This window comes from Etheostoma cragini, chromosome 10, assembly GCF_013103735.1.
Source record: "Etheostoma cragini isolate CJK2018 chromosome 10, CSU_Ecrag_1.0, whole genome shotgun sequence".
Taxonomy (NCBI): Eukaryota; Metazoa; Chordata; class Actinopteri; order Perciformes; family Percidae; genus Etheostoma; species Etheostoma cragini.
The window spans coordinates 1436762-1457930 of NC_048416.1; the positions used below are offsets into that span (position 1 = coordinate 1436762).

The 21169-nt window shown below is 42.0% G+C and overlaps 1 protein-coding gene across 1 annotated transcript in view; it reads left to right on the top strand.

The window, feature by feature from the left end:
- The window catches only part of tenm1 (teneurin transmembrane protein 1), a 168468-nt gene that overhangs the window by 83278 nt on the left and 64021 nt on the right, over positions 1–21169 (top strand). Inside the window, exons 7-14 of the mRNA XM_034883010.1 lie at positions 7654–7856; positions 9699–9906; positions 13968–14069; positions 15348–15542; positions 17816–18016; positions 19818–20003; positions 20184–20213; positions 20319–20465. Coding sequence (XP_034738901.1) covers positions 7654–7856; positions 9699–9906; positions 13968–14069; positions 15348–15542; positions 17816–18016; positions 19818–20003; positions 20184–20213; positions 20319–20465 — 1272 coding nt within the window. The remainder of the gene's footprint in view (positions 1–7653; positions 7857–9698; positions 9907–13967; positions 14070–15347; positions 15543–17815; positions 18017–19817; positions 20004–20183; positions 20214–20318; positions 20466–21169) is intronic.

Here is a 21169-nt window from a genome sequence, read left to right on the forward strand (position 1 = left end):
GCTGGGGGGTGACTGTGGATGTGTCCCCGGGGCTGTCACGATAGTGGATGGTTGCCAGCTGCTGGGGGATGACTGTGGATGTGTCCCCGGGGCTGTAACGATAGTGGATGGTTGCTAGCTGCTGGAGGGTGACTGGATGTGTCCCCGGGGCTGTAACGATAGTGGATGGTTGCTAACTTGCTGGGGGCTGACTGTGGATGTATCCAGAGTCAGTGAGAGAGTAGAGGTAGACAGACAAGGGTGTGCTAGCAAGCAAAATTCCCATTAGATTAGTTTACTATCTATACAGTTAATGTTAATGATAACTTTGTGGGTTAGCCCAGAGTTCCTTAAACCTGCATTCTACCTGAATTCCAGCAGGGGGCAACACATGCAGTTGCAAAAGGAGGCCGGCTTCTATAGAAATCTGTGAGAAAGTGACCAACTTCTCATTTGATTTATTAAATCAGTAAACATTTTCACAATGATTTTATGGTCTCAATCGCTAGTTTCATGTATTTCTGCAACACAGAATGATGTTCATTTTTTGAACTATGTTTTGTTGTTTTTAAAATTGGCGACAAAATAGGGGGTGTTTTAGGGCGTGGCTATGAGCGATATAATACAATATCGCTCAATCACGCAAATTTGATCATGGGAAGCCATGATCACGATTTAAATTTGACTAATAGTAGTCACAATAAAGATAATAGTACTATGACTAGAAATAGTAGTAGTTGTAGTACGTGGCATAGCAGTGCACTGCAGGGCGTAGCAGATAATACATCTCCTTTTACTTTGATGTCAACTGCATGTCTTTTACTTGTAGTAGTGTTTTTATTTTAGCATTGCTTGTCAAATACTTCTCTGCTTTTCTACATCACAAGATGCTAAAAAATAAAAATAAAACACATTTTTGATAATTGTTTGTTACTTAATTTAAATTTGTTATCTAAAAAAGATTTTTTTTTTTTATACAAATCCTTTTAAAGTAAACAATGTCAGAAGGAAAATTGATTGTGTGGTAGAAATGAAACCACACTAAAGCTTGATTTATAGTTCTGGGTTGAATCTTTGCTGTAGTTACGTATGTATACACATAAATACTGACCCCACATCATAGCCTGACGTGCACTTCCCCAGAAGTTTAGCTGTACCGCAACAACTGATAGTTCTGCTTGGCAGTGGCTTGGGAATGACACATTTCTACCCTTTTTCAGCTGAACAACATGACATTTCTGAGGAGAAATTGAGGAAAGGGTCAACTTTTCCTACTGCTCTCGAACCGTGGTCAGAATGCACAGGGAGACACTTTTGGTTCTCTGTCTCCGCTACGTCTCAACAGGCTGGAGCTACAGGAACCCTCGTCACTCTCTCACTCACTCTACCACAACACACACACACATACACTCACACACACACACCTTATGTGTTGGCTCTGCTATAACCAACATGACTCTGATCCAAGTAAAAGGCACCGTGAAGGCTTCCGTTGAATTTTGGCAACAAAAGGTGAATCTCCTGAGTTATGCACCAAAATGACTCAAAAGATTAGTTAAAAGATTGTGGTTTGATTTTTAACCCAGCCCTAAGAAATCGTGCAGCAGCACCAAATGTATGCATTTTTGCGCTTTCTGGTTTTGCTTTGGTGTTTCTAATATTTTAGAAGACAGCAAACAATGTTAGCAGCTGACAAGACTGTGAGTGAAGGAGAGGGCGAGCCCTGATGGGAGAGAGAGAGAGATATGATATGTTGTTCCACAGACGACCAGCAATGCATGGTCATAATGTTTGTAAATTGTTTTTTGGTTCACTTCCTATATTTTGGTAGGATTACATTCTCACCTAAAGTGAACTAAACTCTAGTGCTCTTCGAACTGGACCAGAGTTTGGTTGTTCCGAATGAGCTTTCACACCACCCCAAACGAAACAGATTATCCGACCAAATGCTCTAGGGTTCAAAAGCTCAGGTGTAAAAGCCCCCTAAAAGAAAACATACACACACACACACACACACACACACACACACACACACACGGCTTGCTCCTTTCAGGCCTCTTCCCAGAGTAGATTTTTCAAACTTCGTAGAGGGCAATCAAAAACACACAAGTGCTTTCTCCATCTGTCAATTTATAAATCACATATTACAGGCGCAACATTGTAAGTGCACTCAGAGTGTCATGGAGGGAATGAGTTTGTGAACAGGCAGACTTGCTTGTCACAGACATAGCCCGAGGCTTGATGGTAGAAGGTGAAGACGAAAGAGTAATGGAAGGCCCTAAGGCCAAGAGCATTATCTTCTCCTGACTCTGACTGACACTCATTAGGCTGAACAGTGGAGAGAGGAGGCTGAAAGCTTATTAAACCAATTGCTGAAAAGGCCCTTAATTGAATCCAAGTAATTATAGAGACCTTGGCCATTGTGATATTTTTATTCATCCTGCGGCAAACTCAATTTCTCTTGCATTTGGAACACTATTAATGTTGTCCGCACCAATGTGCGTGAGATTCACACACAGGCCTACGCTTCAATATCGACTTACACACGCACACAGTTCCGGTCCCCCCAGACATGTCCCGCCACCAAGACCTCGGCTGCACTTTTAGTCTGTTCTCGCTTCATTAGAATCTGAGGGATAATAACATTTATTGCAAAGACAGTTTAGTTCCTTTGAAAATAGATTACAGGTGTAATTGTTTTACCCGAATAACCCGTAGGCAAGAGAAATTAATTAGACCTTGTGTCCCAAGTCCTAATGTAGCTCATTTCTTTCACTGGCCTGGCACACACACACACACACACACACACACACACACACACACACACACACACACACACACACACACACGACAGACAACAGACGGACGAACAAACACACACTGACTTTTAGATTCATACACTTTATTAGACAGATGACAATATACAGATGTTAGCTAGTCATTAGAAAGGGGGGCGTCCAGATGTCTTGTGGCATAGGAACCTTTCAAGTGCTATATGCACAATGTGTGTTTCAGATTGTGGGTGTCAAATAGTGTCATTGAGGGCATTAGCTGTGTTATGTGCACGCCATGCCACACTGCCAGTATAATTGGCTGAGGCAGCATCATTATTACATGAACAGTTTGTTCGTTCTAAGCAGTCCTGCACATTAACCCTCATCATTTCCATCAAGGGCACGTCGGGCTTGATGGCAGACATGAATAACACTTTGATCCCCCCTTTTAAACAAGCTCAACACTTTTGAAATAAACCTCAATACATTTTTTTGCTTACAACTTGCTTCTGCCCCAACTAATGATGAAAAGCACAAGAAGAGATTTATGCGATGCCATTTATTTTTTGTTGTAAGTAACCAATGAAAAGTCTGAAAATCAAGCTGTTTTTTGCTTATTAAAGCCACGAGGTAGCAAGGTGCGAAGGAATCTTCCCTCCCTGCTCGCATATTGGCTTGTTTAAGCTTGTATCTCTTTTGCTTGCCAAGTAGGAATGAACGGAGATTTCTGTTTTGAAAGATATTTTCAGAGAATGGTCTTAGGTTTTGTGCCGAGAGACACGGGGCTCCAGTGCTAGTGGAGCACATTGATTGACAGCAGTAATCTGAGCAGCAGGGGAGGCTTGGAGGAGCCCTAGTCACCACGCAATCCGTCTGGTTTCTGCAGGATTCCCAAAATGCCTCAATCCTTCACTCGCTTTTTAGACTGGAGCTGCAGTATCATGCTCGGCTGTGGAGACACAAGGAGGGTTTTTCTTCATTCTTGCATCAACAGCTGTAACTCAACACCGCCACCTCCTCTTTGGACATGATCCTCTCGTCTGTTCTCATCCCCCTCTTCTTCTCTTCTACATCTCCCCGGCCCCCGTCTCACACATACTCCACCACCCATCCTCGCAGCTGACCTAAGTGCTGCTTTCTGTCCCCATGTTGCATCATATAGAGGCGCGATACAGTAATTAGCTCCAGAAAGACGTGCGTGCTCATCTGCCACCCAGTCAGCCTGCTGGCCTCTCTGCCTGCTAGTGTTCTTCCAACTGCCATGCCCTATTCATGTCCCATTCATCTTTTTGTTGAAAACAAGGCTGCTTTCCTCGGGACATTCATCCCTCTGCTGGCTTTTTACTTTTGTGTCGATGCACAGGATTGGGGATAAGCATTAAAAGGAATAGACTGCTGAGGTAGACTGAATGACAGAAATGCATGAATGCATACCTTAGTTCTGCCAAGCTGCTTTTATTCGGTTTTCTAGCGATTTTTAGTGGCAATTTATGCTTCACACAGGACACCTGTCTGTTGTTTCTCTTTCATTTCAAACCTTTTTGAACTTTCTTTTGTTGTCATCCCCTCTCATGTTTCTCTCCCTTTGTCTTCCCCCCCCGCTTCCTCTATCCAGCTCTCTTGTGACAGCTCAGTCTAGTTCAATCAATTAACCAATTAATCAATTTACTCTTTTTTTTCAAACTCGTCGTCCAAAGCAGAAGAAGATAAAAGAGATGGAAGACAAAAAAGAAAAATCCTTTGCTTGCTGCTTTGGCATTTATTAGCATGATATTTAACAGTAAATCTAAGAATAGGTTCTGGTTGAAGAGAAATAAGACAGCAGCTCTGTGTTTTTAGCTAAATTGTGACATCAGTGTGCACAGGCGGAATATGAGTCAAAGGGTCCCTGGGCTTAAAATGTATCATGGTTTTATGATGGTTTCTTTCTTGTGACGTCTTCTGAGTGGAGTGTTTTAGGCTATTTCTCAAGTTTGTTTTTAGGAGGACTTTCGGGGCTCTGGTATTGACATTAATGACTGAGCCGGTTGACTGTGACACAAGAAACGTAAAGTTAATAGTGACATCAATTCAATTCAATTTTATTTATAGTATCAATTCATAACAAGAGTTATCTCAAGACACTATACAGATAGACCACACTCCAGAATTTACAAGGACCCAACAGTTCTAGTAGTCTTCTCCAGAGCAAGCAACAGTGCGACAGTGGCGAGGAAAAGCTTCCTTTTAGGCAGAAACCTCGGTCAGACCCAGGCTCTTGGTAGGCGGTGTCTGACGACCGGTTGGGGTTAGAATGAAGAGTGGCAATAACAAAAATTGAAAAAATTAGTAGTCTGTAGCAGTTCTTTGTAGTAGTTCATGGCATAGCAGGACGCTGTGCGGTATTACAAGGCACAGCAGGACGTAGCAGGGCAATGCAGTGTAGCAGTTTGAACATGGCATAACAGAACATGGAGCGGGACCAAGGCGACAGCTGCTACCCTGATTTTGGAGTCTCTTATCATCACAAAGAGGCTCTGGCTTAAAGGGGCCCCCTGAAGGCCTTTTTACAGTTTCCGAAGCCAACCTGGCAAGCGGCAATGTGACGTCAAAATGATGTAGATCTCGTGGCGTCAGGATTTTGATTGCATGACGAGAGGAGTCATGGACAAGTGAGGGGGTAACCGGATGCCGGGACTCTGAGTGACTGCAGGTCTCTCTTGTAAACTTACTAGGTCCAGATGAGTTCTTTTATGGTGAATGAAAGGCTTGATCTGACCAAGTAGGTCATTGAATCAAATCAAAACATTGATGTTAATGCTGCTGCCAGTTTTTCCATTTTTACCTTTTTCTTCTTCTTCTAGTCTGTTGAAATAGCAAACTCTGTTGCCTTTTTCCGCATTAGCGACACCTCTGTTCAGGAGAAACACTGGTTCCAATTATTCTTCCACTTATTTAGCATTATTCATCATTCTCATTCTCATATCTCACTTATTATTTACTATTCACTCATCATTCTCATTCTCATATCTCGCTTATTATTTATTATTTACTCATCATTCCCATTCTCACATCTCTCTTATTTGTTATTCATTCATCATTCTCATTTTCTATTTCAGAACTGTCCATAATGTTCATACTGTTCATATTGTAATATAATAACATAATACTATTTATCCCAGTATCCTTGGACTATGCTCCATATTTAAATATTTTTTATTGAACTCTTTGTTCACTCATGCCTCTACATTGTTCTGTTTAGAGTATGTATATATTGTGTGTATATATTAATGTGTATATTTTTGTTTCGGTTGTTTTGTGTGTAAGAACAGCAATGAGCTAACACGCTCACAGTGACAACATGCTGCTGTTTAGCAGATGTAATGTTTACCATATTCACTATCGTAGGTTATTGTGTGAATAACATGTTAATAATTGCTTATTAACAATAAATACGAAGTACAGTTGAGGCTGATGGGAATGTCATCATTAGTGCAGGTACATAAACCAAAGTATTTAACAAATTAAAACTCTGATCTGATGATTGCACTAGATGAAAACTTAAGCGATCCACAAAATTATTACAATATATCTTGAGGGAGATTTGAATGTTGGTACCAAATTTCATGATAATCCACCCAGTTGTCTAGACAGTTCACTCAAACCCACAAATGACATCCTCATGGTTGTGCTAGATAAAAAAAAGTCATGTTGATTACCAAAGTAATTAGGATTCATTCTCTGTGCACCATGAATTTCTGTGTAAGAAATTACTTGCAATCCATCAAATAGTTTCAGTAAAAAAAAAAATCACGTTTCATTATTGTATCATTAAAATTTCAGACTGTACAAGGATCATACAGTATGTATGACGTGTAAAATGGGGGATTATGAAAAGACATATTCAGTAAGCAAACCAGAGCCAGAAAACAAGGGAGGGGTGGGAGAATTGGGCTCGTCAGTCTGAACACAGGTGTTGGACTGACCGACTGAACCACAGACCCCGAAACGTCAGTAGAAACAGTAGCTACTCACAGGCCGGCACTCTCCACCTCCCTATCAGTGTGAAAGTACATGTGATATATGCCGACAAGCCTGCGGGTGGGCATGGTGTCGCCATAATGGAGAGGTAAAGCTGCAGGCATTATAGATTGAGAGCGAGCGGCCTCGTCCATGAATCTGCCCCTAACTGTTCATCTGCCTTTGTGGCCGTAACGATCGGCTGGCTCCCCTCTGTCACCATATTTTCTCCATCTTAGTTTAGAAGCAGAGATATATCTCTCCATAAAGGCCGACACAAAGAGCTCTGGAGAGCCTCGCCCGCTCCGCTACACAAAAGACTCAGGCCTGGTGGTTGATAAAAAAGCTTATGGAGAGGAGAGGCGCTGATGGCCAGGGGACTGTTGGAAAGACCTATTCTCTTCACAGACAAAGACATGCTCTCACTCAAGAAACTATCTATGTGCCGTGGCGCTGTTTGTGAATGCGTGCTTGCCCCTGCCCTCCTCACTTTTTCTCATCCACCTCTCTGTCCCTCTCTCCTTTTACACACACATGCTAACACAGACACGCACACTCTTTCTTTCTTGTTAGACGATGCTAATGTAACACATGACAAAGCCCCAGTGGACTGCTCAGACAAAACACTTCCTTTCTATAGCAGTTCATCTTTACGCAGAGCCTATCCAAAGCATTGCCAAAGCAGGGTCCCTTAAAAAGCAGGATTTTCACCAGCACTCAGTCATTCCTGATGTGTATTCAGTCTCTCTCCGTTAAAGGGCGGTTGATCACACTGATGTTTGAAGACATTAGGTTGGTTATTAAATGCTCCCTCTGATACTGAATAGAACTCCCTGTCTACCGTGACAAATCCGCAGTATGTGACTAAACAATATCTCCTGTCCTTGGTTTTTACCTGCAGAGAAATGGGTGCGAGGCCGTGCCATCGACCGTGGCGAGGTGGACATTGGAACCCAGCAAAGCCAGGCAATCCCACCGGGACTTTTTTGGAGGTTTCATTTGACTGTGCACCATCCGACCTACATCAAGTTCAACCTTTCTCTCTCCCACAACGCACTGCTGGGGGTCTACGGACGCAGGAACATACCGCCTACACACACTCAGGTAAAGGAGGCTCCTGTTGTAGCATGCTGTTCACCCAGATGGGCTTGTTTGCTGAAGTACCACGTACCACATCCACACTAATGCACCTTTTTCTCTCCTGTCTTTCATCCACACAAAGGCTGTTTTTGAGTGATACATTTTGAACATTCTGGCCTCACGTCAAATGCTTGATTAAAGACAATTATATACATGGCGTAATATTTGTTATATAAATTGTATTTTGTAGAGAAAATATTTTCTCTCAAAGAATTATTTAACTTGAGCAAACAAAAATCTATTCTGTGCTCAATGTATTTGACTGTCAGCCGTTTCTCCAGACAGTCTTTCCAGACTCTTTTCTTGCTCTCTCAACATCCCTTCATGCTCATGCAGCCTGTGTTATTGTGTGCCACATTTTAAGCCACTATTAAGATTAAGATTTTAACTATACATATATCATAATTTGTTTTCAGTTTAGTTCAAAGATTGACAGTGGGGATGAATGACAAAATTACAAGGTGGATGCATTTTGGTCATTTTGCTTACAAGGGGGAGGCCCCCCCCCTTCTCATCCCACCGCAAATTGCCTATTACAGATGCCTACGCAGACAGGTTAGGGGCTGTGTAGCAGTAAAAATTCAAGAAAATGACTTCCTGTCACCTCTCACCTTGTCTGTGATCCCTCATGTTAAATCCCAGTAAAGCCAATCACACAACACAGGTGTCAATAAACTGTATTTATTTTTTTGTCAGACAATTTTGCAAGCACAAAACAATGTTTTGATCATCTGTGTGAGACAACAGCTCACTATTTTTTTCTGACAACAGAAACTGAGAATATGTAAATGAGAACAATTAAATTGTGAGTTTGGCTGTATTAAAAGAGATGTTTAGAGATGATGGAAAACAAAAGGTGCAGAGTAATCAGGCTTTGTCTGCCATACCAGATGCAACATTTTTACATTTGTCAACTAAAGGAGCAATTTTGCCATTTTTCATTATGTGGAAAGAGATGTTAAGAAACGCTACTGAAAAAGTGTGGATGCATGGCATTCTTACAGGGAAACTGTGATTTCTGATTTAGTCCGCTTAGTGTAAATAATGTCTCTCAGACACGTTTCCAGAAAACAATACACACACACAAACACACACACACACACACACAAACACACACACACACACACGGGCAATCTTTGTACACCATGTAGAACAGCATTGGGCCATGTGAGAAGGACTTACACAGACAAAAAGATAACACACACTGAGTCATCTGCTTTTTAACATCAGTGTGCCCCTGCTCTCCCCTGCATGAAGAGGTCTAATTAGCTGTTTTTGACACTAGTGTGACACACACCCTCAGGGAATAAGGAACAGCGAGTGCTTGCTAGTTCAAGGTTTTAGGATGGAGAGGAGGGGAGGGAGAGATGAGGGTGGTGGGGAAAGTTAAAGAGGGTGAAAAAGAAACCGGTTTAGACGAATGTAAAGATAGTCTGTTTGCATGAAAATCCTGGGTTGTTAAAGTCTACCTGTGCTATTAGCAGGACTTCAAGTTGTTGGACTAGTTGCTGTGGAACATGTCTGGAAGAGGACCGAGCTGCCACGGATGATGGTTTCGCTTCCTGTTTTTTGGATTCTTGTTTTGCAATCACAATCTGATATCCACATCTAATGCTATTCCCCCGGCTTCTTGTATACAGGCGGTTTTCCAAAAGCACTCAATTGGCAGATTCACTAAGCTCACCAAACGGCCGCCACACGCCTCTGTACAATGAAAATTTCCTTAGCTTTTATGCAGGTTTAGTACATTTCCAGTTGCGCCTATTCCAATTGGATGATATTGTTGTTGTCTGATTGTGTGTCCAGTTTGACTTTGTGAAACTGTTGGACGGGAAGGCCCTGCCCAGGTCCTTGACTGATCCCGTCCTGACTGCCAAAGCACCCAAAGGCCTTCTGCTGAGCGGCCTCCAGGAAACCGGCTTCATAGAGTACATGGACCCCGGCACCTGGCACCTCGCTGTCTACAACGACGGACGGAACCTGGAGCAAGTGTTACTCCACAGCACTCCCATAGGTAAGGAAGATTATCACACCTCACTGAAACAGGTAGCATTTGTTCCATATGTAGTGGAACATATAGTTTATAGTTATAAAAAAGTAGTTATAGTTATTGAATTGTATGGTGTGCATTTCACTTTTTGTATCTCAGGGTTGCTTCACTCTTGTCCTTTATCCCCATAAAGGACTTCATCTGTTGATGTGCAAAAACATGAGGACATGTCCCAGAGTAGTAGTTTGAGACTCATTGACATTTGAAGGGAACTTTTCCCTTTATAAGAGTGAGCTTGGCATGGCAAGAGACAGCCGTTAGAAAGGGGAGGACAGCTCCTGCAGTAATGACAGGGCTTGCTAACTGCAGCTCATTGCTATGACACACACGGATGGCAGTGTAAATTGAAGGATGTGAATAATGCAAGAGTACGTGGCTGAATATAGACACTTGGATAATTACCAGGGCAGTTTCAACACTCCCCCTTTGTCCAGTAGCCCTTGAGAGAATACAGTTTTGAAACAACAACAAAAAAGTGTTGGGGAAATGTAGTAGCACTGGCACACCATGGGGGCGACTTGGTAATTTTTATGAAGCAGACGCATTATGTGGCAATTACAAAGCATGCAATGTGTGACGAACAGATATTATGAAAAGCACTCTGTGAAACTCTATTTTGGGAGTCGTGCTGATCTTTAACTGGCCGTGTTTTATTTAGTTATGTTTCTTAATGCTTGTAAATGCTAAATATGTGTATCACCAACCTCTAACAGCCAAAGTTGTAAGCCAATCAGTAAACAGCTCCGTAGTGCCAAAACCTTGTACTGTAGACATCTTTCATCGTCATATTGACTGAACATATTGAGTCTTTTATATAATGACTGACAGAATGCAACAGCTAAAAACAGATTTTATTTCAGAGCTGTCAAACATTTGTTGACATGTGTGCTGTCTATAAAGTCTGGAATATACCAGCCCTATTTCGAGTCCCTTATTTTGAGCTAAACAGAAAACGGCAGCATCTACAAAGAGTTAACTTCCCTTGTCCTCTTCAATTATAAAACAGATGGGCTTGGGATAGCAGCCTGTAGTCAACTAAGGTTTTTCCAAATAATTAATCAAGTGGTTTTGGCTTGAAAGGGGAAAATAATATTAATGGGGTGATGTCAAAGTTCATTTCACTGCCCATTTACACCCCTAACTAGGGTTAGAAAATCAAAACCATTGCGTTACACTACAATAAATTCTAATAAGGGTATATCAGTATTCTTTAGCCCAGAGCGGAGGTTTATGGGGAGACGAGGGAGAAATGACATGATCTCTTTCGGGAAATTCAGCTTTTTGAAGCAAAGAGTAACCGGATACAACAAAGAAATGCAGAGTATAAAGACAATAGCAAACGTAAAAATAAATAAATAAAACAAAATATATTAATAGAGCATATCAGTGTGACATGCTAAGAAATATGAGAGCATAAAGAATATAATAACAATACATGATATTTAGCATACAAATGTTGCTAAAGTGAAAAACAACCGGTATGTATTTTATACCGGTATGGAGTTTAAACATGCTTACAAGAGTAATGAGGTATGTGATTACATGAGACAGAAAACGCTCACTAAAATCTTCTCAATAAAGGTTAGAAAGGAAGAAAGAAGTAAGTTGTGGTAGAACAATCAGTCAGTTGACCTGTACCGGTCAGAGGACATTATGTTGTTCTGTCATCTGTTCACAGACCGTTACACACACACACACACACACGCACAGTATCCCGTTAACTTGGTGCTGCTGCCGAGTAGGGTGGAAAATTGTCGGCACAAATGCTGATACGTCTAAACACCATACTCTACTGTCACTTCTCAGTGAGTGCGACTTTAATGTATAAATGTGTCACAATAATGTTGGAAAAAAATGAAAAAGGTGAGAAGAACAGCTGCTGATTTGAAAATAGACATCATATTTCTGTTTTGTATAGAAAAACAGCAGCAGGTGCAAAAAAAAGACTTTCATTGGTGTTAACATGTGACCCAAAAAATCTCTGGCTTAATGATATCTGCGAATCACCAGCGCCACTTCAGCCCCATCTTCTTTAATTCTACTCAGCCTGTACCCAGGCATAGAGTGGTGCTTCCTGCAGTCCTATTAATCATGAATAATTGCTACACTTCAGCTCCTCTTGAATATTATGTTTTTCACAATGGCCAACAAAAGTGTAAGAAAAGGTTTCACCTGGAACTTTTAACAAAATAGATGACAAACAAAAAAAGTGGTTAGCTTAAGGCTGGATGCTTCTAGTTAGCTGAGCAGCCATTTAATTTTTTCATAAAATTATAAAGCCCAAGGATCATAAAGCATGGCTGAAACTTTACAGGCTCATAAAGTACAATTGCAATGCGTATTTGACCAATCAGATCACTTGGCTGGATACACCCCTTTTATAATAGCGTTTAACTGCAATAACTTATGGCATGAGTGATTTCAAACTGGAAAGGGTTGAGTCAGTGGAAAGAACCAAATGGGTGTCTCTCTCTCACTCTCTCACACACACACACACACACACTCACACACACACACACACACACACACACACACACACACACACACACACACACACACACACACACACCCCTACCTGCCTGGAGATTTTTATTGTTGAGACATTGACCTGAAAGATTTGGAGCTTATTTCACTGTTACTACTCTGCACCTTACAGCCTTGCGCTCTCTGACTGATCAATCATCTCCCCTGGATTAAAAGGAACTCCGTGACCTTGCAGATGAGTTTTTGTTCACTGCATGTGTCAGGTGCCGGATGCAATATTGGAATTTGTGTATGCAAAGATTTCTTTCCCAGAGAGAAAGAGACACTTACAGAGAAAGGTTTATGAGTCCTCCTGACAGTGTAGGAGAAAAGATGATTGCCACTCCTTCTCTCCATCAGAGTGACGCTGACGGGTGATGGAGGTGAAAATGACTTTGGTTTCTGTAGTGATGCGCTGCTGTGGAGGATAACGCTGTGCTGCCGGCTACTGGCAGGGCCTGTCTCATTAGCATGTGTCACACGCTCCTCAAGGCAGGGGTGTCACATAATAACTTTGCGTGCATGTGTTTGTAAATGTGTGTGTGAGCAAGCCATGCCACAGGAGGATTTGTCATCCATGCTCCCTGAACAGTGCCAGCCAGGGGACTGCAAAGGTTTGACTCAGGAGTCGATCCCTGTTCAGAGGAGCAGAGCAGGATGGCACAGGGTCAAACAAAGGATGACATCCTTGACATGCATTTTAATTACTCTATCTAACTTGGATAGAGTCTGACAGCCTCTTCTCCACCTGAATCTTCCGTCTTATGTAATGCTCTAAAAGCATAAAAGTGCTCTTCCCTCTTTATCTATCTTTTCCATGCTGTCTGTACACAGAATGAGATCTGACATGACGGACATATAAATGGGAGGAAAGGAGAGCGGTAAAAGGAAGGCAGCTAATTGAAGTCCGACAGCAGAATATGATGAAATACATGTAGCCTACAGAAGGATATGATGAAACGCGCGTATCCAGATGAGACAACGCACTAGTAGGAACAAGCATTGCATTGATATTGGCAATGCCAAGAGTTTAGTGACTGTAGCGACACAGTATAAGCCATTCTCCAATATCTCGTGCACTCACAATGTCAGATTTTATGTTGTTCAATCTCGTTCCACACTGCGCCCTTGTAAACAGTTTGTTGATTAAGCCTTGATGTTTGTAAATTTGTGCGCAGTGTGTTTTTCAACCTGTAATACAGTATAATGTGCTTAGTGCTACTGAGTGTAAGTGAGTGCTTGGCCATTCCCCAGAGAGTGATAGCAGCTGGATCAGACTAATCTAATATAGCCCCTGAGTCTGGGGAGCCATCCATTGCTTATCAGATCTCTTATTCAATAACAGAGAGCTATGCCAGCTTATGGAGTTACATGTAGAATATTTTATAATACAGGTTTCATTTTTTTGTTTTTTCTCTTTGCCTTTTATGTCTGTTTTGTGTGTGTGTGTGTGTGTGTGTGTGTGTGTGTGTGTGTGTGTGTGTGTGTGTGTGGTTGTGCAGACTCAATGGATGGCTGCTCTACAGACTGTAATGGAAACGGAGAGTGTGTGGCTGGACACTGCCACTGCTTCGCTGGATTCTTGGGTCCTGACTGTGCCAAAGGTAAAGAGATATCAGATAAAGGATGAAAACACCAATGTCTCTCAATGCTTTCTCTCTACCCTGTCTCTGACACTCGGCCTCAAGCCCAATCGCTTTTACTGTCACTTTTCATAAACCTGTCTATCAAAAAAAGGTTATTCAAAAAGGTGTAAATAGTGCAAATTCTCTCCCAACTTGCTTTCTCTCTGCCACTGTTTCTCATTCTTTCTCGCCCTCTGTCCTTTGTAAAATGATTGTAGTTGTATCTGTCTCATTGTGTAGAAACAGCTGATATAATATAACAATCTATGATTTATTTACGCTAATCATTTATTCATTGGTTCCTCTTATCCTTGCTCATTTGCCTGAGTTATAATATTCAATGTCTGAAAAGTTAGACAGCAAGTTTTGGCAAGAGTTGTAAAAAGTGAAGTGTGAATTTATTACTGTGGGGTACAGAGTGTTAGATTTAACAACGGATCAAACAAACACATAACACATGCCAGCTCGCATGAACGCATGGGCCTTCACTGCAAATTATCCCAGAAAATAGGCATTGGTTCTGGATCCCCTTTCTAATCTTTTTGACGTTTGGAGCTGCCATACCTCCTCCAAAGAGAAGAGAAGGGGTGGAGGGGTGGTTGGGGGTGTAACTGTCAGTGCGTCATCAGACACTCACTGACTTTATTCTACCTGGCTGTCATTACATTAGCTACACAGCTCTCCATATCTGCATGGAGATAGCTCTGCTTTCCAGCCTCATTCTATAAACCCCTAATGCTCTCTTTCCTAATCTTTCGTTTTCACGATTGTTTTCACGGCCTGTTCAGAGCGAGTGAGGTGACGTTGGGGGATTTTCTACTATGCCTGGGTTGCTGTGGTAGCCGGGCTCGGTAGTGGTGCTTGAGTAAATTGAAACAGCGTGAGGGATAAGCTGGAGTGTGTGTCTACGCACGTATGAGCGTGTAGGTGTGTGTGTGTGTGTGTGGGTTTGAGAGAGAGAGCGAGAGAGAGAGAGAGAGAGAGACACAGGCTGCTTGAGGATTTTCTGAATCCGCACACTAGCTGAGATAAGAGAGCGCAGCCCCACTCACAGTAGGTTACTGCGGTCTCCCAGCTAATATACTGCAGAACTGTGTGTGTGTGTGTGTGTGTGTGTGTGTGTGTGTGTGTGTGTGTGTGTGTGTGTGTGTGTGTGTGTGTGTGTGTGTGTGTGTGTGTGTGTGTGTGTGTGTGTGTGTGTGTGTGTGTGTGCCGCTACTAAGTATGTGTGTGTAATCTGTGTTTGTCCTGTTGCAGATTCATGCCCCGTGTTGTGCAGCGGTAACGGCGTGTATGAGAAAGGAAGGTGTGTGTGCCTGGCAGGGTGGAAAGGGGCAGAGTGTAACGTGGAGGAAGGTCAGTGCATCGACCCCACCTGCTCCAACCATGGCTCCTGCATCCAGGGAATCTGCATATGTACCCCAGCCTACAAGGGGGTTAACTGTGAACAAGGTAAGAAGTTTTATTCTCTCAAAAGAAACGCACCTCAATATGTCACATCTGCACAACAATGATGGCTCTACTCATTTCAAACAATGATATGCTATTTCAAGTCAAAGTTGCATTAATGAATATTTTCATATGGACAGTGAATAAAGTGACTATGTGTAATTCGACAGGGGTCCCTCGTACTTTCAAACCCAGAAAGAATTATACCCCGACTCTGCAGACCCCGTCAGCTTCATGGAGTTTTTGTGACATAGAATCAGTCAAGTCAATTTTAATTTAGATGGCCCAAAATCACATATTTGTCCCAAAGGGCTTCAAAATCCGTACAGCATACTATATTTTCTTAGACCAGCTGTCCAGATAAGGAAAAACTCTCAAAATAAAACTCTCTGTTCTGAATGTGAGAGATAGCCGCACCTCTGATTAGCATATAAGAACTGTAAATAAATGAATGTGGCATTAGGAAATAATAGTTTCTTGAAATAAATAAACTTGGACTAAAGAAATAAAGGTACCACGAAATAATTAAAAGTAAAACCTTTTTATTTAACTAATTAATTAACTTTTATATGAATATTTACATTTATTTAATTACTTATGTATTTATTGCCTCATTTCTTTATAATTGATTTATTTTCAAAGGCATATTTATGTATGTATTCATTTATTTAGTGTTGAATAAAACAGCATTCCATACCACGCTAGCAGCTAGGTGACCATTATAACGCTGGTCTCTGAAGTAAAGGCTAGACAAAGCTGTTTGGAGCAGCTTGTGAACAGTGTTTTCTGTTGAAGATGGTAAGTCCCTTTGGGGGGGGGGGGTCTCGTCAAAAGGCATATTATGAACACTTTAAGTGATATTGTGTCAATGTTGTGATTTTTGCTTGTTCCATTGGCCCCAAGCGGCCAATTAATGCAGCATTCATTATGAATAGAACTAAGGGCGTTAAGTCAGACTCAGTGGTCAGTGAAACCATAGCAGAGGCGGCAAACACAGAGCAGTAATAGCACACTTTTTAATTAATTAACTTAATCGGATGTCTGGAAAATAAACGCCAATACAGAAAATCTGCAAACGGCCCGATAATCGTCCAGGGACGATAATCAGTCAATCCCTAGTTGTCTCTACATCCATGGAACTGCTGGTAGCTGATTCAGCATGACCTTTCATGGTGCAGATTTAGCAAAATAAGTTCAGCTAGTGCAGAGCTATGTACAGTATGTATGTGTATGTGTGTGTGTGTGTGTGTGTGTGTATATATATATATATATATATATATATATATATTATACTTTATCTTTACACCACTCAAAGAATGCTAAGAAACGTGGTGGCAAGAACTGGAAACCAGAAAAAAAATAAAAAATAATGATACAATATACAACACTGTTTTCTGACAGTGGTAAAGCAAAAAATGTCCTATTACATTCTCATAGGCTTAATTTCTCCATATAAGCTGTACTAACTAAACTAACATACTACTATTATTAGTACCATTTCTATAACCCTTCACATACCAAATTATATTATTTCTAAGCAACGTAAAAAATAGCAAATCATTGTATGTCTGTGCTGTATATTTTTTATGTAATGTATATACTGTTACTGTTATATTATTGTAGACAAGACATCAACATGAAAGTAGTTGAAGTGACAAGAGTATAAATGATTCATGTAGCCGAGGCCCCTCGGTTACAGCTGTACAGGGAACCAGCCGTAGGCTGTTGTCACATTCTCCCCCTTTGCAGCTGTCCATTGTAAAACCACCCAATAAATTAGCAAAAACAAACAAAGCCATGATATCTAAAACAATTATGATGTTACACTTGACGATAACCTGATGGCTCAGCTGTCCCAAAGTCCGCCCTGCTGTTGCCTCCAGGATCTCGGCCTGCAGAGACTACATCAGGTGTTTGACCTTGAGCGGTGGAGCCAAGCTGAACTGTGCTGAGCTTTGGCTCGGCGCTTAGGGCTGTAATTACACACACTAACACACACACACGCACGCACGCACACACACACACACGCACACAAAGCAACCCATTTCACCCCTTATCAAAGCCTCAGTTCTAAGTGTCCTATGAAGTGTAATGTTGTGGAACAGATACAGGGATTTTAGCTAGGGTGGTTAACTCCTGGATGGGATGCAAAGAACACTGCTTTCATACTCGGTGAACTGATGATTATAATGAGGCTTGCCCCCCCATCCTTACATTTCCTCCTTCACCCTCTGACTTGTTCTTGCTTGTTCTTTTGTCCCCTCCTCTCTCTGCAGTAGACTGCATAGACCCTCAGTGTGGCGGGCATGGCGTGTGCGTGCGCGGGGAGTGCGTGTGTTCGGCAGGCTGGGCAGGAGTGAGCTGTGATGACCCGCTGCCAGCCTGTCAGGAGCAGTGTTCAGGACATGGCACCTATCTCCCTGAGTCAGACACCTGCGCATGCCAGCCCAACTGGACGGGACCAGACTGCTACACTGGTAAAACCTGAAGATTATTGTTCACCCTCTGAGAAAACACAGAAAATTGAAACTGCACATGTATAGTTTGCCAGTCCTCTTGTAGTACACATGGTTTTGCCAGATACTATTTTCTGTGGGTTTGACATGATAAAGAAAAATGTATTGGAGCCACTCTGTGAAATAGGTGTGCCTGTGTGTGTTTGCATGTGTCTTTTTGCACTCTCTTCATGCTGGTCGTAAATGAGATTTCCCCTCATGACTCTCTGACGGCAGCACTTCAGACCCCCCCTTCTTGCAATATAACTCACTTTAGTCGACATTTATGGTGTTACACACATATACTCATGCACACTCAGACACATGCACACGTATTTTCCTTAGCTAAATGAGAAAAAAAAAGCAGGTGAGGGAACAAAAGGTATTCCCTATTCTCACTCTGTTGCGAGGCCTTTCAGCGACTGCTACACTGAGGAACATTCAGCTTGGCATTTAAAAGTTTGCTGATGTTTCCTGCAAACCCTTTACCTGTATGCTACATACATATGGTTGTGAAAGATTTCTTACGTCTACACCTACCTGAACTGTCCTTTGTAGTGAGTTATCTCTGCCTGTTTAAATAGACAGCAATTGTACAGGCATAGTGAAGAACAGGCAGCAAGTTAGCCATTGTAAAGAGAAAATTAAAGCTTGTGTCTATTGCCTATTATAGAGAACTCTGCAATACACAGTGAGGAAAAGTGTCTTTGTCCTTGAAGTGTACTATAAACTGACAGAGAGGAAAATAGCCATTATAGCACTGACTTCCCCCTGTTTCCACCAGACTAAGTTAATGCTGGTGTTGGGAAGGATCCACTTTACCATGCATGCACACCAGTGATTTGCACGTAATTGGCATTAGCTGCTGCTCTAAGGTGTATGCATGCCTTATTATAGTGATATAGCCCATGATAATGATCGACCGTGGCTGAATATCTGAGATATGAGTGGCCTCTCTCTATACCTACCGGGTTTTCATCAACAGTTCTACATCCTGGTCTTGTTGAGGCATGGCTAAGCTAATGTAATTCTAATAGAGAGCTGAAAAACTCTCCAACTTTAATCCACTTTTTTCTCCCTCTCCATGCTATGTATATTTAAATTGAAATAACTTTTTACTGCAGCTGGATAAGTAGTCTTTGTGTGCCTCTAGCACTTTGCTCTCTTTACTGATGGATGAGGCTATGCTTCTGCAGAGAGAGGGGGAGAGAGAGATGGTGATGAGCACAGAGAAAAGGAAATAGACAAAAGGAGGAGGGAAGACTTTAAAAAAGGGATGTTAAAAGCAAGAGGGAGGGAAAGGGATACTGAAGGTATAAGGCTAACAGAGACAAAGATGGAGAGATGGAGAAAAAGAGGGTATTAAAAGACCCACCAAATCTGATAAAATGTCAGAAAAAAATAATAGAGCTGAATTGGAGTCCCTTTAGTTGAAATATGCGGTGCAAATAAGAATCATTTGGCTGTTATTATCAGTCTATTCACTCTTCCTCTCCTTCAGGGAGCTCAGCTATTAGAGGTGGGAAGATTATGTTTTGTGAGAAAGAAGACTTTTTAGTCCTCTTCTATCGCTAGTTTTTTCTCTCTCACCTAGTGTATATCCACTGGCTCACTCCCAATTCAGATTTTTTTTTTCTTTTCCGCTTTTTACGTCCCCTGTGTTTTTTTTTTACCTTTTCTTTTCTATCAACACTCAATTACTCCATCTGCTCCCCTTCCTGTCCTTCTCTCTTCCCCTCACACACGTTTTTCACGCGCATATCCCCACCCACCTGTTTGACAGAGCTGTGCCCGGTGCCATGTGGCAGCCACGGTGTTTGCTCAGAGGGTCGGTGCCAGTGCGGGGAGGGTTGGATTGGCGCTGCGTGCGACCAGAGAGCGTGCCATCCTCGCTGTGAAGAACATGGCCAGTGCCACGACGGGACCTGCATCTGCCAGCCTGGCTGGGAAGGAGAGCACTGTAACATTGGTGAGCTGTGTGTGGGTGTGTGTGTGTGTGTGTGTCTGTGTGTCTGTGTGTGTTTTTAATTATTCCTTGTGATATTTTGATCAGTGTGATTAAGCAAATAAAAAATGGCACTTTTGTTGGAATAATTACCATTTACAATTGCTTTCTCTTCCTCAATTCTCACTCTTTACCCCCTCACAGTTACTCATGATTTGGACGTCGTTGTGAAAGGTAATTTATCTTTATTTAGGATTAACATTTCATACTGTGCTCCTCCAACACGCTGACAAATGCCAAATGTGTGTGTGTGCGTGCGTGCTTGACACACCTTTTCAGACGGTTGCCCGGGGCTCTGCAGCGGGCATGGGCGCTGTACCCTAGAGCAGAGCGGCTGGCGCTGCGTCTGCCAGGCTGGATGGAGTGGGCCTGGATGCAGTGTTGTCATGGAAACTGACTGCAGTGATGGAACAGACAACGACGGAGGTGACATTCTAACTTCTATCCTTTTCCATCTCTTTTTCTCTTTCTTACCCCTTTAATTTCTGTCTTTGTGGCAGATTGTCCATTCCATTACTACTCCTGTTTGTTCTGCTGAAAAATCTGCCTCATTGTTCCTTCCCTTCATCCCTCTGTGCTGTCCTAATCCTGTGAAGACTCCTGTAGAGACCCGCTGGTCATTATTATATTAAATACGTATTTGTGTGTGTTTGTGCGCAGTGTGTATGTCTGCTCTTCCTCTTATCACAGCTAAATGTCTAATAAGCATACCACCTGCTTGGATAAAAGGCACTCCTGAGAAGTTTTCCCAAGTCTAAATACAGCAAACCATGCAGAATAGATTTCTGCTTCTTTGGTTATGATGTGTTTGGTGACAGGTGAGAGGTGTGTGTAGCTCACCCTTGTTGCTGTGTTGTTCTATCCTCAGGTGAAGAGACAAGAAAAGAATATTTCATCCGAAGCGAGAGCTGTGCTCATTGCAATCATTTTCTCGCCGTTTCAATCCTGTTATCCAATACATAACAGGTTTTGAAAATATAGTGCAATATTACATTGCATCAAATGTGCCCATTCATTTTGAAACAATACATATCTGTTATGGACATGCCCATTGAGCAAGTGTTGTAATCCATCATTGCAAACAAGGAAGTGTCTCATTTGTGTGGAGAAAAAGCCTAGTTTTTTTATAT